We start from the raw sequence: 17,198 nt of genomic DNA on the forward strand, positions 1-17,198 counted from the left end.
GAAGGTTGTTATATTTGGGTAATTGGTTAATTAACAAAAATGAGTAAATCATATCAATATACATTCTATTTTCTCAGTGCTGGAATTGTTCATGAGGTCATAATATTTCCTGGCCCTCCGTCTGATCAAAATGTTATTGGACTCCCGTTCAGCAGGAGGCCAATACAAACAGGAGGTTGGAAATTGTTTTCGCACAGTATCCCATTAGACTCTGAAACAGTGGTTCGTTACATACAACATTTTAAGCCAAACTTCTCTCAATACCTCAACTCTAGGGAACCACACTTAACCTTCATGTGTTTGAGAACGAAATACTGACTTCATTATTGGTGGTCCGACAGTTCTAGTTACCTGTTGTGCGATTCCTGATTCAGACACATAGTCCACACGGAACTTTTCCACTGGGTCCTCGGGGGGAGTCCACGTGGCTCGGAAAGAACGGTGAGTCACCTCAGATGTTACCAGATTAGTTGGCGCATCAGGCGGACCTCCTTTAGCAGACGGAAAGTGCGAGAACAAACCGTCACGGTCAGCATTATATGTGTGCTAAAGTTAATTCCGACGTGCGTTTCCACCTGCAAATTCTCATAAACTGGAAAATCGCAATTTCCCCAGACTAAGGCTAATTTTTTTACCTCTTCAATTTTATTAAGTTGCATCCATTTTACTTTACTAAACATAAATTTGTAAAGCAATAAAATTATTATTTCTAATGCTTCGACTAATTTCTTGCTTCGACTTTGCACATAAGTCAATGACCCTATTTTAACTAAAGTAATGGGATTTTTTTGCCCATTACACAATTTACAGGAACTGAAAATGGAAAAATAAACTGAATTGTTTCTCCCAATACAGCAGCTTCCATTCTTTCTGCAAGATTTTGGAATGTGTCCGTGAGAATCTTTTTGAACTCATCCAGAAGAACATCTGAGGTCAGAGATCGCTGATGTTGGATGAGAGGTCTTGGCTCATAATCTGTTTTCCTTTATCCCTAAGGTGTTTTATGGAGTTGAAGTCAAAGCTCATAAGGCCAATCCTGAACTCATGCAAGCATACTTTTATGAAGCTTGCTATGTGCAATATGGCACAAACACATTGGAACATATAAGCCCCTCCCCTATACTGCTCTCAAAGTTATGTAGAAGCATAATACATTCTGGGATTAATTAATCAATATAAAATAAACGGGTATAATTGTATGCTTTGAAACAAACAAATTAAAAAGTGCAAAAGTGAATTTGATGATAAAAACTGATACACACCTGGTCCTTTTACGCTGTTACAAAGGTTGTCAGTGAGCCTGTCCACAATGTCTAGCAGGAAGGAGAAGTCGGCCACGTTGTACATGTGAATGTCATCGGGATCCGTTGCAATGGACCTCAGCTCATTCTCATCAGCGTTCTTTACACCTGGAATCCAAGATAGAAGTGAGCTACGATCATAACAGCATGCAGCTATTATTGTATCGAAATGTGTTTACCAATGGCATAAAGCTCAATGCCCTCTTCGCGCAGTCTCTGAGAGTTGATATTGACGTCATCCTGGGACTTGCCATCAGTGATCAACACACCAATTTTGCGGGAATTGGGTCGCATGCCAACATTTTCTTTGAAATTGTTCTGGAGCAAGTAGTTCAAAGCCAGACCTGTAGGATTGATGTTGTGTATCAAAACATTTCCTAATTGCTCTTTTTGTAGCTTGATAAATTAAAGTACCTGTCAAGGTGTTTCCACCCTTGTAGGGAAGGTTAGAGATTGCATCCAAGAGGGACTCCCTGGTTGGGTGAGCATCCAAATGCCATTCAGTCTTCGGGTCTCCGCTGTACTGAGCAAGACCTAAGTAATGTACAGATTTTCATTAGTCAAACACACACAACTTCAAAATGTTTTTTGGGGGGAAAATAGGTACCGTATTTTCCGTATTATAAGGCGCACCTAAAAACCGCCAATTTTCTCAAAAGTGCGCCTTATAATCAGGTGCGCCTTATATATGGACCAATATTGAGCCACTACAGCAGGCGTGTCCAAAGTCAGGCCCGCGGGCCAAATGTATATATCTTATATATGGACAAAGTTTTAAAATGGGCCATTCATTGAAGGTGCGCCTTATAATCCGGTGCACCTTATATATGGACAAAGTTTTAAAATGGGCCATTCATTGAAGGTGCGCCTTATAGTGAGGAAAATATGGTAATACACTCACCAATCTGGACTCTATTGGGACCGATGTCAAAGACTCCAACCATGCGAGCGATGAAAGAACGGATCGTCTTAAAGTTAAGACGTCCGATACTCCAGGAGCCATCGACAAGAAGCACGATGTCAGCCTGCGCACTGGTCTTACACATCACATCTGACAGAGCAAAGAGTTTAGTGTCTTCATTGGATGACATGAGATGAAACGGCACGTGCACGATCATGTTATTTTTCAAAATGTAAAGAGAGTTAAGATACGGAAGTGGTAAAGAAAAGAAAGAAATGAGAAAATATTTGTGGAACACATTCAAACATAAAATGCTAACATCTTCACAAGTAGACAATAAAAGTGGTTAATATGTCTTTCATCTTTCTCGGAGCATTTTTTTTTTGCAGGGAACATTTATTTTCCAGGTGTTGTAATTATTGTCCTCTCGTCATGTTGCGTGTCAGGGCAGTTTCTTTCCTGGCTGTGGTTTTTTTTTTTTCGTCTGTGTGTTCATCCCACGGGCAAATCAGGAGAATAAAGTCATAATAGCCCATGACATATCAAAGGCTGAAGGAACTCCCTTGCCCTCCTTAGCAGCCAGGTAATGTTCAAATGTTGTTTTCCAACTGTGCGCTGGAATCCTCAGCACCTAAAAGGAGACTGCAGATGTGCAACTGGCACAGGCAGATGTTGCACTAAGTGCCACTGTCTGGAACTGAACACAGGTTACATATTTGATTTACAGCCGCCCCACCCCCCAACAAATGAAAAAATCTCACAACAAACAGGCAGATATCAAACAAACAGAAATGTGACACAAATGGAAAACACTTATAAAACTATTTCCTGTGCAAAAAGAAAATTCCTGCTATCTGACTGAATAGATTCATCTTTAGCCATTCAGATGTTTTGAAGCCAGATCTGTCTCCTTATTAGGAATGGCTCGGTCAAAATGGCCTTCCATACTCTTCACATGTCAGTTTTCTTTTACAGTGCTCATATTTGTGTGATGCCCTCTGACCCCAAAAAGCAATAAACCATTTTTAAACCAAATATGTTCGAGTCAACTCTGCACTTGGACTGGAAATTTTAGGTGCAACCCCAAAATGACTCACTGCAGACAGCAGGAAATTCTTGATTGATGTGGCACTACTGTAGATGCGAATTAGTTGGTTTTTCTTTCACTACAATGTCATGTAGTGGAACATTAAGTAAAGTCACCTGGTAGTTCAATAGGAGGTGGCTCGGGTCCACTTGTGAGTGTGGTTTTCTCTTCTCCAGCCAAAGGCATACTTTCTCCTCCGTCAAACACGCCAAACACATTCACTTTGTATTCTGTGTCAGCTCTAGAAATACAAAGAAATCAGCCATTCATGGTGTCATACAAAATACACGAGGTGGTTCTTTAAAAGTGATTAACAGAAAAAAATGCAACACTACCTTAACTCCTCCAGTACCACGGTGTTGTCATAGGGGCCAACTACAAGCTCTCCCAGGTCAATCTCATCCTCTTTAGGGTGGAAAATCACTTTGTAACCTTTCACCTGACCAGGTGCAGGGTCCCATGTTACGCGGAAACTGGTCTTTGTTGGTTCTGAAGTCTGGAGATTCCTAGGACCTTTATAGGGGGTCACTAGTAGGGAAAGCGGTACAAATATTTAGATTTTCTCCTCTTTCTCAAGACCACTTGTGGCTCTTAGACCTTTCAAGTACAGTTTGGGAAGATGATGTAAACACAGTTATTAGCTTTTGTAACTGTTGACGGATTTTCTCTTGTCTTACTTGTTAACACACGCTTTGATGGGTAATAAAACTGAGCAATAAATTATTTTTTTTATCGAACATGATTTTGTGTTCGTGTTACGTTGACGGTGGAGCAATTAAGGCCATGACAAAAATGGAATCAGAAAATAGGTGTGCGCATATCGGAATGGATTATCCTCACAGGGGTCGCGAGCGTGCTAGAGCCTATCCCAGATGCCTTCGGGCAGAGGGCGGGGAACACCTGATCGCAGGGCGCACAGACAAACTATTCCCATTTACAGCCACACCTGTGTTTATTATTAACAATTTAAAGCGTTCAGTATGTGAGTTTATTCCTAACCATTTAAAGCGTTGAGTATGTGTGTGTGTATCAGGTATAGTACATATATTTTGTATAATCCCACCGAATCAAATTGTTCCAATTTTAAATGAATCATTCCTGATTCGTATCCCATATTAAATCATACAGAAATAGTTATCCAATTGTCTCTTGTGGCAGATAAACATGTGGAGATGAAATTGGAGTATGAGGTTAAAGGCCAACTTACATGTTGTTCCTGCGCCTTGTCTTGCTTTGCCCTCTCCGGAACGATATACTGGCACGACAATGATGTCATAGGTGGTGAGGGGAGTAAGGCGTCTCAACACGGTGGTGGTATTGCCACCGGGCACCTTGGCTGCCAACTGTCGCCCTCCAGACTGTGGTTTATAAGTAACACGGTAGTTGACCACATTTCCAGGTGCTGGCTGCCATGTCACCTTCATGCTCTTCTCTGTCTCCTCTGAGACACCGATCACTCTGGCAGCGTCCGAGACTATGAGGAAGAAAAACAAAAAACCTCTGCGGTTAAAACGGGGGAAAGATAAATGGATAGTCTGATGGAAAATACAGACCAAGTTTAGATTCTAATGTGCGCTAAGTGTGTGCTTAACAGCTTGTGTTTCCGATGCACCTTTGGAAACGCGATGGCTGTCTTGATTGAAAATAAACTAAACATTAGCATGGCTCAGTCTTTCATCTGGATATCTACTTTGTTATATGATTGATTATGTGTAGCTTGTTTTCTTTGGAACGGTTGCCTGTGAGGTTAACAGGACTTGCTCATAGCAGAAAAAGGCAAAGAAATATTCAAGAAGATATTCATGACGGCTACAAATACTATATGAGAAGCTGATGAGTGTTTGAAATAGCTTTGCTTATTGTGGTCCTTTCAAAACAAGGAGATCCTCATAGCTCATGAGAAACAAGTTAAAAACATTGACTTGAGAAGAAGTGGAACAGAGGGAGTAAAAATAATCGACTTACTATCTGTGGTTTCCTCTCCAGCTAATGGTTGACCTTCACCGTGACCATAAACAGCATACACAGACACCTGATAACGTGTCTCTGGTGTGAGACCATCCAGAATCGTGGATGTCAACTCTCCTGGAATTCTCTTTTCCCCAGACTCCGCGGTGAACATAGACTGCCAGGTGATCCGGTACTGACGGACCTTACCCGGGGCCGCAACCCAAGATACGATAAAAGTGGTGTCTGTGGGATCTTTGGTCACTAGATCTCTGGGTGAGCCAAGTTCTGTGGAGAAATTGAGAGAAATATTTAAACACCAACAAAAATCAAATATAGCTGGATACATTTTCCACTATGCTTTATTCCCTCTCATGTTGCACAAAGATAGAAAATAATGACTAGAGGGGATTCAGCAGTATCAACGTTCACTCCAAAGAATAAACCATCATCATCTATTATACAACACCATGACCTTCTCCTTTTATAATTAAAGACCGTTCGGAAAAATCTTCTAACCTAATCACAAATTCCGTAGCTGCACCTCTCCTTGTAGCACTTTAATTTTCCATTGAAAAAAAAAGAACATGATCCACAATACCACAATTGCAGATGTTGCACTACCTCATGTCCTCACTCATTTTACAGCTTGGGGATTTTGTTGGTGGTGTTTCATGAGAAGCAGCCAGATGCTAAGAGTGGTGAGCCTGTGTCGAGACTCTCACCACTCCCACCTGGCTGAAACTTTGAGAAACCAGAACAACCAAGTGCACCATGATGATTTTTTTTTTTTATGCCTTTATCGGATTATTTGTGGTAGGTGGTCGCTGTCAATCATTCTCATATCCCATTGAAAAGAAAATATATGAGCTGTGATTCCCAGCATAAGAAGCAGTCCCTGTGTCAAATTTATTTCTCCTTCTTAGCTTCCCATCCATCCATTACTGACGGCTTGGAAAGCGATCTGAACCGAAATAACAGCAGAAGATGTTCCAGCCAAGCAGAATGATCTGCACCTTGAGATTAGACTTCTGAGATAAAGAGTTCCACAGTTTGAGGACCATGAAAAGTCAAGGCTGCACAATTTCTAGCCAGAGCATCCAAACACCTGGAAAGTCTGCCAAATAAATGGCAAAAGATAAATTTGATTGACTGTTCGGTCTGTGCGTGAACCGTAGGCGAAGGGAAGGAGCGGAATGATTGCTTTTGCAGACGGTGGCCCACTTTTCAACATTTGCACACAAGCGAAGGGGCCACTCCAAAAGGTAAAGCATGCATGCATGAAACACATGGTTCACAGATTTAGCATAAACTCAGTCTGACTTTTTCCACTGTGAAAAGCTAAACCTGCAAGACAGCTAGCCTAAATCGAATTATGGGCATTCCCGGTAACACCGGGAGGAATTGTATGCTAATAAAAACATAATCAAATTATGGGCATTCCCGGTAACACCGGGACGAATTGTATGCTAATAAAAACATTTAACACATATTTTGCATACTGCCTTCAACCCATTGTCCTCATTATTTAAGTGCTAATTTTGAATAAAAACCTTGGGAAAAAAAACAAAAAAAAAAAAGATACATTTGCACAGAAACCGTACCCGCATTGATAAAATCTGATCTGAGACAACTCAAGAATATCAAAAGAGTTTTCCCTGTTGGGTGTGTACTGGAATAACATTTACATTTGTAACCAGAGATTCCCAAAGCTCATTATAACAACAAAGAAAAAGCAACCACAAAAATGCACCCGCACTATCTCATGCACCGATAATTATCTTCATTATTTTAAAATGCCATTTGGCCACTGAGCTCTGGACTAAGTTCAGCAGCAAGCTCTGACTTGTCAAGTCCTCCCTTTCTCTAAGTTGGAAGTCATATTCCAGCTCTGCATATATTGTACATGTAGATAAAAAGAAACGTATAACAACAATATTATATAGTAAATAAGAGAAACAGAACAAATATGGTTTTATTTTTGAAAGGCAACAATCTTGCACTTGAAGTCCTTCCAAAATACGTATAGGCTAAATTTAACACTACTTTCTATTTATCTTTACGCTCTCAAATCTTGGAAGTCCTTTGACCCACCCAGCATCTATCAGATGTTCCCATTGGTGACATCTTCCATTATGGACAGACGTACCGCCTCATAAGTAAATAACTGTCTTTGTTCAAGGTTGAATGGCATATTCCATTTCCTGCTGCACCTGGGGAATGTGCTTCGGTCTCAGACATTTCAGAGTAACAATTCTGCCTACCCAGTGGCTTCTGTGTTGGCTAACGCCATATGGGCTTAGCCATAAAGAGCATGCTTTGTATAACCCACCTACACGGACTTCACAGGGAGGGTCACTCAAAGCAAATGACCTCTGAACACAATGAGATCAGTGTTCAGAGCGTGCTGAGATCATGACAGCTTAATAGAGCCGCCTAAACAAAGTGCTTTGTCATCGGGCCTTTTCCTATGGGGGTGTGCAGCTAGTGATGGCACATATTTGACATCATTTTGATCAGGATGGAAAATACAAAGGGAATTTTGATGACATTAAACATTCGACAAAATGAAACCACACCTAATGTCATCTGGGCTGGAACAACATGATTGTGGGATTTCTATAAATATGAAATGTTTATATTGTTGAGCCATTGGTTGAGAACGGAATGTCATCAATAGCTGAAGCCTGAGATCATTTATTGCAGGGCCAGGATAGTTTAATTTTATTTTATAAATCTTAATTCACATCAAATTTATGATGTGATGACTTTGGATATCAATTTCAATAAAGTCTCATAATTGTAAACATTTGCCTTCTCACTTTAGATGAACAACAATGAAGCCTCTGTTGCATGTGTCAGAACAGAAAACTATGATGACTGTTCACACCGGCAGAACACAGATTTTTTGCCCCCACTACCTTTATTTTAATCCACATTTTAATGGAACTGACATTCTCCTCTGCTGGAGACAAAGCCTTCCTTGTTGTTCATAATGCCACAACACCTCTATCATTCTGTTTTAAATTAATCTTATTTTATTTGACCTCCTTTCTTAACGTGTTGGGCTCCAACACTCTCTGGGAATGATGGAGAACTTGCACTCTCAAAAACTCTTTTAGCATATTTAACTGCATCTGAAGGTTACTGTATACAGATATTTTCATACCATGCATACCTGCCATGCATGGAGAACAATTTGCAGTCAAACCAGGATGATTTACGATCATCCCCTCCGCCCCACACACCCACAGATTTCCTCCTCATCAAACCTACAATCTGTGCCAAATAATGAGGTGAAACTCCTTCTTACCTTCTAATGTTGTTCCTGTACCAAGAAGAGGATCACCCAAAGCCGAAGTATAACGTGCGCTGACAAACAGCTCATATTCAGTATCTGGTTGGAGGTTCTGAAGCAAAACCTCGGTTGTATCTCCTCTGATAGTGACTTCTCTCCTCTCACCTGCCTCGGCAGGTTTATAGGCAATGATGTATTGGAGAACATTTCCTGGAGCAGCCTCCCATGTTAGTCTCATGGTATTGATGGTTTCATCAAACACCCGGAGGTTTCGAGGAGAACCAATTACTGAGGACAAACAAAAATGAAATATAGATCATCAGTATTCATTGCGCAGGAAGACAAGTTCTTAGAGTCATCAATGTTGTAATTCTGTTCTTTGCTCACCTTCTTTGGTTGTACCATCCACTTGCATTTCATCCCCCAAGCCTGTGATGTACTCAGCAGACACAGACACACGATAGGTGGTGATGGGGAAAAGTTCCTCAAGAACAATGGTAGTCTCATCTCCTATAGTTATGGCCTCCAATATTTCCCCAGCACCACTAAGTGGGACGTACGTCAGGCGGTATCTGAGAACCGATCCTGGAGCAGGTTTCCAAGATACCCTGAAACTGCTCGTAGTTTCCTCCGTGACTCGTAAGTTCCGTACCCTCCCTTTCTCTGGAAAGGTAAAACACATATATGGTAAAGGTGTAGCTATCATAAATGAACAACGAATACATTTGGATCTTGATTAAGTAATTCCAAATGATTGGTAATTACAAGTTTACCAAACCCTCCAGATAAAGATAAATATCTTACCTTCAAGGGTAGTTTCTTCACCAGTCAAAGGGAAACTGTCCCCCTTATCATATTGCCCAAAGACATTGACCTCATATGTAGTGAGGGGCGTAAGTTGTGGCAGAATAGCAGTAGTCGTCTCACGGGGAACTGCCATAGTAACATAGTCTCCGGTAACATCTTCAGCCTTACGGAATCGCACCAGGTAACCCAAAACCTCGGAAATAGGTGCAGTCCACGTTGTGCGGAAGCTGCGGGAGGTAATCTCCGAGAATTCCAAGTTTTCGGGTGGAAGCAGACCTAAGAAGAGATAATAATATACATAGTAAGTGGACAATAGCATACTAAATATACTTATTGTTCTCTCCTACGGAATGTATTTATTTAGTTGTACAACAGCATGCTTCATGGTCTCAGGTTATTTGTATTGCAACTTACTCTTCTTTTTAATCTTGAGAAGTTCCTGTTCAATCCTCAAACAGATGGACTGGGTAAGCTCTTTAGAAATCCTCTGGAAGGCATCAAAGTCTTCCACCTCATAGACGTGAGTGTCTGATGGTTCATTGGCGATTGCTTCCAGCTCTGACCTCACTGCATCTTTTACACCCACAGCAAAGATTTCCACATCATTATTTCTCAGGTTGGTTGCTGAGTCCTTAAAAGAGTCTGATGATTTTCCATCCGTGATCAGCACCATGACACGGGGGACATTGTCTCTCGCACCACGGTTGGTATTAAAGATCTTGTCCTTCACGTAGGCCATAGCCTTGCCAGTGTTGGTGGAACCTCCACGGTAAGGAAAAGTGCGGACAGCTTTGACAACGGCGTTAATGTCATGATGGCTGTTGAGTGCAAACTCAGTGTGTGGATCTCGACTATACTGGACCAAACTAAGCTGGACCTTGCTGGGGCCAACGTCAAAGGAATTGACCAGTACCTCCAAGAAGGCACGGACTTTGGCGAAATTTTGTAATCCAATACTGTATGAACCATCCACCAGCAGAACCACGTCAGCCTGCACATCCACTCCCAGCGAGCATTCTGGAATGATACCACGCAGAATGGAGTTGAAGACAAAATAACATCAAGAATGACAATAAATCACAAAAAAATCTTCTCACCTGTTCTCACTTTGACGGGCTGTGTCTTCTCCGTAGCCATGACGGGTTCACTCGGTGTCAAGCCCTTGAGGGCATACAGGCTTATCTCGTACACGGTATCAGGAGCGAGATCACGAACATTGATGGAGTTCTGCATCACGCTTATGTACAATTCTTGACGACTAATGCCAGGCAACATGGGAACCAGGACAAGCTTATATCCTGTGACATATCCCTGTGAAGCATCCCACGTCACCCTCATTGACTTTGATGCAATTTCCGTCACTTGCAAGTTGGACGCCGGCTCCACCACTATGAACCAGACGAAAAAAAAAAATCAGCAACTCGGACACTCCAATAACTTTTCAGCACTGTATTCTATAAGCAGAATGCGGGACCTACTTTCTTCACCGCTAACGAGAACGCTGAGCTGCTCATCCACACCAGAGCATACTTCTGAGATGATCTTTTTCTCGACATCTTGGATCATATCAAAATTGGCGACATTGTACACATGTTTGTCGTACGGAGTGGAAGCCATTTCTCTAAGTTCATCATCATCTGCACCTTTGATACCTGCGATGGATAAAGAGAAATAAAAAAGATTAATCATTTATGATACCACTGGACCATCAGTGGAAAGTCAGGAAGTTTCCAAGAACATGCTGATAGGACACATGGGAGAGCAAAATAAAAAATCCCGTTATGAAACACATACCTAGGACAAATATTTCCACTCCAATGTTCCTAAGTCTTCTAGCATGCTCCTCCACTGGATCCTGAGATTTTCCATCAGTGATGATCATGGCTATCTTTGGAAAAACTTTCCTGGATCCAGTTTCCTCCGTAAAGATGTTTTGCAGCAAGTACTCAATGGCATCACCTAAAGACAAAGGTATAAAGAACATTCTGTATTCGTCTTACTTCATTCTTATGTGAAATTGACTGAGGAGCTCCTCACCTGTCATCGTATTTCCTCCCTTGTATGGAAGTGAGTTGATGGCTTGAATCAGGTCTCCTCTCCTGGTGTAACGTGTCAGAGGGAACTCTGTGCGAGTATCCGTACTGTATTGTACCACTGCCACTCGAGTTTTATCCTCGCCGATGTCAAAGGCTCCAGCTAGGCTAGCGATGAAACTACGGATGTGCTTAAAGTTCTCTCTGCCCACACTCCATGAGCCGTCAACCAGAAAAACCAAATCTGCAATGGCACTGACTGAGCACTCTGTAGAAACAAAGAGTAGAAGTGTGTCAGAGTTTTATTGCAGAATTTAAACTGACCTAACCTAGGGATTAGTGTGAAAATATTTTTAAACTGACTATTTTCTTCCGAAGTGGATCCTGACACCAAAGGAAATATGTGTGTGCCAAAGAGTGGGTTTGGTATAGTCATTCCACCCTGAAGCAGCCGTGTGGACCAAATATTTACCAAAAGTCCCAGCTGCAATATTCACTTTTTAAAATTCCGCATGGCTGTTTGTAGTGGATTGTATTTTCTGTTAGAATAATGTTTGCCTGTTATAATTTCTGACAATCTTGAAGGTACACATGATATTCAAATTGGTTTAATTCATTCCAAATGTGTCCTTCTTTTTTTTCATCTGAAATACTCTGACCAAATGTTGGTAATGTGAAAGACAGTGAGTGCTTAGCTATGAACAAGTCAAAGTGAAATCTGGAAGTGGTTTCCAAAAGAATCAACAGGTGGGGGGGATGTTCAAGATGTTTAAATCCCTATGACGTACTTTGTCGGACGTTGCCGCTTTCTACGGGGTACAATGAATGTGTCATTCCTGGGTCACCCTCCCCTTCCTGCTCTCTTCCCCCTCCATGACGCACAAAAGAAACCTTGTCTCCTACCGTGAAGCCTGAAGCTTTCTTTTCCTTTTTTGCGTAATGTGGCAACTGCTGTTAATTAACGGAATCAATGCCTTCCCAACCACTGTCAAGAACGTTATGCACTCATTACCCAGAAGTTAAAATGACTAAATTATTCCGGGGGGGGGGGGAACGTACAATGACGACTGTCATGATTTGAGAAAGAAGCGAGACGGTGGAGAAGCGCTGAAAATATTTTGGTTGGCACTTGAAAAAAACACTCACTTATTGCATTTGACTGTGGCCTTCGAACTCGTCCAGTGGAGTTACTGGATTGGACTGAAAGACAAAAACACTTAGACAGTCAACAGAACCCATTGTTGTCTCGGTCCTTTTGCAATATTTTCTCAACAGGCGAAGAAAATCCACACGTCATAAAAACAAGTCAACACAATCAGAACCAGCTGCTTGCACATTCAGTACTACCGTATTTTCCGGACTATAAGGCGCACCTAAAAATGTTCTCAAAAGCCGACAGTGCATCTTATAGTCCGGTGCGCCTTATATGTGGACCAAATTCCTAAATTTAAACTGGCCCGAAGCATTGTGTCCTGAAATCAATCATACTATGAATCATGAATCAAAAAGACTATGGATCATTGTTTTGTGATTATAAAGTCATTTCTTCCGTCTGAAGTTGAAATAAAAAAAGATAAAACAGAGAATGATTTGATTTAAATAAAAAATCTGACATGATGCATTAATGATGCGCCTTATAGTCCGGTGTGCCTTATAGTCTGGAAAATACGGTATATGTTGGTGCATCCACTTTTCCAAAAAAAAAAATCACTTACTTGTGAGTCGACCAAAGATGGGAATACTCTCCTCAGATTCATAATAGGAATTGATGGACACTGAGTAGTCCAAATCAGGGGTCAAGTTAGTGATTGATGTGGACGTAGTATAAGCATTAAGGGCAAAATCTCTTGTTGGTTCATCTGCATAAGAGATAAAAATACAAATTGAATGTTAGGTTGTGTTGTCGGATTAAATGATCCCAACGTATGCGGCGGTCTTTACTCACCGGCTTCTGAAGTAATTTGTACTCTGAAGCCTTCTATTCTTGTCGAGGGTCTTACCCAAGACATTTCCACTGTGTTCTCATTTAGAATTTTAAAGTTCAAGTCCGAGGGGGGATCCACTGGAAAACAGACGATTCAGTATTAAACACAATTCCTTATAGTAGTTATGTATGTTAATGGTAATATTTTTGATCAAATATAAGATAGAATTTCTAGTCAAGCATTCACATGAATCCCAACGACAAACACTTCACGGTTGAAGTGAGCTTTTTTTCGTTGTTGGGAAATAGACACAAAGCATTGATGCCCATGTGTCACGTGACAAGTACAGAAATGCGACAACAACCAGAAACAGTGTGAGAAGCCATTTCGGAGTAAAAATGGCAATTGTTTGAGTTGTCCAACCACGGAGGCCAACAACTCAAGCACTGGCAAACATAACATGTGCACGACTCAAACATAACCATAGTGCAAACATGAACGTGAACCATCCAAATAACATGCTGAGTGCAGTCATCACAACGCATGCAACGACCACTTAAACCACAAAAGTTGATCCCAGCATGACAAAAACACAACTCAACTGCAAGTTACTGATTATACAATGGAACTCAAGATGCCATACTGAAGTCTAAATGCAATTGAACGCTATATGTTTTATATACACACAGTATATAAACATATTCCATTTGGTTTATTTGGCACGTATCCATTGCAAACCTTTTAAAAAAGAATACACAATTTGTCACATGAGACTCTTGTGTACTTTTTCCACAACAGCATCAACATGTTTTTTACATGTGCAATATATACATAGTCTAAAAAAACTTTAAAAAAAAAAGGACATACAGTATATTGGGAAAGAAGGCAATTCTCGGATCATGCATCATGTACATGTGAAAGTTGTTCAGCTTGACAACTTTGATGGACTTGCTTCTCCATGTACAGTTGGGGCCACACAAACAGATGACAAATATATTTTACAATGATATTCCCAAACTAAAAACCTACAATGTAGTTTGCTGTTATTAAACGAGTATGTAGAGTCTGTGAAAATTTGCATGCATAAAATTCCTCTCAAAGTGCTTAATATTTAATCTGGCATTCACATTAGCTGTCTTTATAAACAATTAATATATATATAATTATTATTAATATCAGATATGTGCCAATATGGCGGTGAGTGAGTTAATAAATCATCATCAATAAACTAGAATTACTTATTAAAACTATCTGTACTGGAGTAATATGACTCATTTAAAACAAATGAACGTGCAAACAATTTTAGAAATCAGGAGAGCGTTTCTACATGAGACCGCATGGTAGCTATTAATAAGAGTTTTCCATGGATATCATTGTAAAATACATTTGGGGGAAGGAAGCCATAGTTTGGGTATACACTGAATGCAAAGGCAGATGATGAACAGGAGGTCATCAAATAGGTAAAAACTGGGATTGGAGGATCACCAACCTGTCTTATAAACTCAAGGAGCCCCGATGGAACGTGTCGGCACTCAATTCTCCACGAGTTCACTGCTCCAACAATGGTATGAAGGTGTGAATAATGTGTGTGTGTGTGTTCAGGAAATGGCTCAGTAAAAATTGTTTAGGGAAGTCTTCAGTTGATGTATATAGTTTCTTTTCCTGGAGTTTAAATACACTTGAGGACCAAAGGTGGTCTCTGGTGTGTTTTTAGGAACTTGTGGCTGTTGGCGTTCTGTCCCATCAGTTTCTAATAAAGGACACCCGCTCTGAGTCTGGCTACTGTTCTCTGAGTAACCTCAGTCTCCAGGCAGCCAGCCACCCTGGTTTGAGCTACTGCCAGAAAAGGAGACCAGGGAGAAGGGGAAGGAACAACGACCCTCCCATGGAGGGAGGGAAAAATGCCAAAGTCATTCAGCAACATGTGCTGACATTAAACATTACTGCATATTTGCTTTCCATACATTTCGCAAAGTCAGCGTTTTTGTAAAAGCCCGCAAAGGAAGTCGAGAAAGGCTCTTTGTGTGTCTCGTTGCTGTCTGAGGATTCATTTGCTATTCTCCTATTTCATCTTTCCATTCGTGCAGTGGTGATATATGAGAAGAGAGCTTAGACTCCACTCACGCTGCCAGAAAGCTTTATAAGAAAGGAAAAAATGACAACGTTTTCCATACCATATTTGACGAACTTTTTGATAACATATTTCAGTCGTAAGTTACTTTTCGTTGTCAAACTTCACATCCAATAACGAATTACATTGCGTGTGCAGGAAAATACCATTCATAATCTAACTTTACACAGAATAAATGTCAAATCTAATTTCTATCATCAATGCAGTTTAATAAATTGAAATAAAATCGTGATGGTTAGTCGAGCTTGATGTTTTGTAAACTACTGGTTAATTTTCAACATTATATGATGACTTTAATCCACTGAGCGTTACTGATTTTACTAGTGTCTAATCATTTTTTCCAGTGTCCTATTAGGATTCAGCAAATGTCACCATGGAAAATAGCAGACATACAAAGATATTTAATGGTGAAGCACTAAGCAATAAAATCTGATGACATCAGTGTTTGCCCTGCTGTTTTAAGACATTTAATTACTAGTTGGAAATGGAATACATTTTTTTTTTTGCTGTTGATTTGCTACTATTTGCCATATTGTAACATTTGCTATGAATAGTTACAAATCATATGAATTGCAGCCTTAATGTGATTCAATATTGGGTCACGGCATTTAAATAATAGCCGCGGGTCACGCAGTCAAGCATACACATAGAATAACAACAACTTTATTGACTTCACCGTTACACATTGTCATATAATCAATGACATTCAAATAAAGATCTATCTCCTTGCAACACTAACAACTGGAGATAAGAAGAGAGGGAGGAGTAAAAGAGAGAGAAAGAGTAAAGTGTGTCTCAGAGTGACTGACGGGTGTGCTTGGTTTACCTTGAGCATCGATGGAGGATATCAGAGCTGCAAACAAGGCAGCTGTGGCCAGACACAGCCCTTTCTTCATTTTTAGACCTTGGGGGTTAGCAGGGCATCAATGGGTCTGGATAAGAGCCAGGGATTTAGAGTTAGTCTAGGGCAACAGCGCCCTGTGTGTTGCGTTTATATATTGCATGCTATGGATGTATTTAATTAGCTGCTTAAAGCGGTCAAGAATGGAAGTAGTTTGGTATGGACACAGTCAGCTGCAGGTTAATAGCACAAAGGATGCAGCCTAAGACTCGAGAGTTAAGATATTCATGAGATGTGCCGTTTATTAATTTGAAGGTCTTAAACCACTTTACTTAAAACACCGCAAGTCTTCAGTTGAATTTAAAAGCTGCAGCCCAGCTGCCAGAAATTGACAAAAAAACAAAAACACCATCTACGCCGATGGGGAGTAGTCTTCAATTACGTACTATCCTCTAGGTGGTTATCACAGATGCATCAGCGTTAAATTAATAGACTGGTAGTATTTGTTGTACAATATATATATTTTTAAATTGGATAGAAATGTACACAAAATAAACATGCAGGATACATTTTGCTGCCTCAAAATCAATTTAACTGTTAACTTTGAGGGGCCAAATCACTTATCTGGCCCTTCTTCTATTTTTCATCAACAAAATATTTGATAATCGTAAAATATGGCTCTGTCCAGATAGATAGATAGATAGATAGATAGATAGATAGATAGATAGATAGATAGATAGATAGATAGATAGATAGATAGATAGATAGATAGATAGATAGATAGATAGATAGATAGATAGATAGATAGATAGATAGATAGATAGATAGATAGATAGATAGATAGATAGATAGATAGATAGATAGATAGATAGATAGATAGATAGATAGATAGATAGATAGATAGATAGATAGATAGATAGATAGATA

The 17,198-nt window shown here is 40.3% G+C and overlaps 1 protein-coding gene across 50 annotated transcripts in view; it reads right to left on the reverse strand.

Moving 5' to 3' along the window:
- LOC133169750 (collagen alpha-1(XII) chain-like) overlaps positions 1 to 17,198 on the reverse strand; it is a 48,138-nt gene that overhangs the window by 30,169 nt on the left and 771 nt on the right. For 49 of the 50 annotated variants that reach the window (XM_061302179.1, XM_061302202.1, XM_061302193.1 and 46 more), the window contains exons 2-22: positions 16,257 to 16,362; positions 13,320 to 13,436; positions 13,090 to 13,233; positions 12,521 to 12,574; positions 11,379 to 11,642; positions 11,136 to 11,300; positions 10,820 to 10,993; positions 10,439 to 10,729; positions 9,756 to 10,358; positions 9,339 to 9,617; positions 8,922 to 9,197; positions 8,550 to 8,822; positions 5,255 to 5,524; positions 4,497 to 4,763; positions 3,625 to 3,817; positions 3,406 to 3,530; positions 2,203 to 2,352; positions 1,716 to 1,835; positions 1,481 to 1,645; positions 1,263 to 1,409; positions 352 to 491 (exon numbers count right to left, since the gene is read on the reverse strand). In XM_061302179.1, the coding sequence (XP_061158163.1) occupies positions 352 to 491; positions 1,263 to 1,409; positions 1,481 to 1,645; positions 1,716 to 1,835; positions 2,203 to 2,352; positions 3,406 to 3,530; positions 3,625 to 3,817; positions 4,497 to 4,763; positions 5,255 to 5,524; positions 8,550 to 8,822; positions 8,922 to 9,197; positions 9,339 to 9,617; positions 9,756 to 10,358; positions 10,439 to 10,729; positions 10,820 to 10,993; positions 11,136 to 11,300; positions 11,379 to 11,642; positions 12,521 to 12,574; positions 13,090 to 13,233; positions 13,320 to 13,436; positions 16,257 to 16,326 (4,287 nt within the window). In that variant the 5' untranslated portion in view covers positions 16,327 to 16,362. The remainder of the gene's footprint in view (positions 1 to 351; positions 492 to 1,262; positions 1,410 to 1,480; positions 1,646 to 1,715; positions 1,836 to 2,202; positions 2,353 to 3,405; positions 3,531 to 3,624; positions 3,818 to 4,496; positions 4,764 to 5,254; positions 5,525 to 8,549; positions 8,823 to 8,921; positions 9,198 to 9,338; positions 9,618 to 9,755; positions 10,359 to 10,438; positions 10,730 to 10,819; positions 10,994 to 11,135; positions 11,301 to 11,378; positions 11,643 to 12,520; positions 12,575 to 13,089; positions 13,234 to 13,319; positions 13,437 to 16,256; positions 16,363 to 17,198) is intronic. The other variant, XM_061302230.1, reaches the window with a different exon arrangement.

Source organism: Syngnathus typhle, linkage group LG16 (assembly GCF_033458585.1).
Source record: "Syngnathus typhle isolate RoL2023-S1 ecotype Sweden linkage group LG16, RoL_Styp_1.0, whole genome shotgun sequence".
Classification (NCBI taxonomy): domain Eukaryota; kingdom Metazoa; phylum Chordata; class Actinopteri; order Syngnathiformes; family Syngnathidae; genus Syngnathus; species Syngnathus typhle.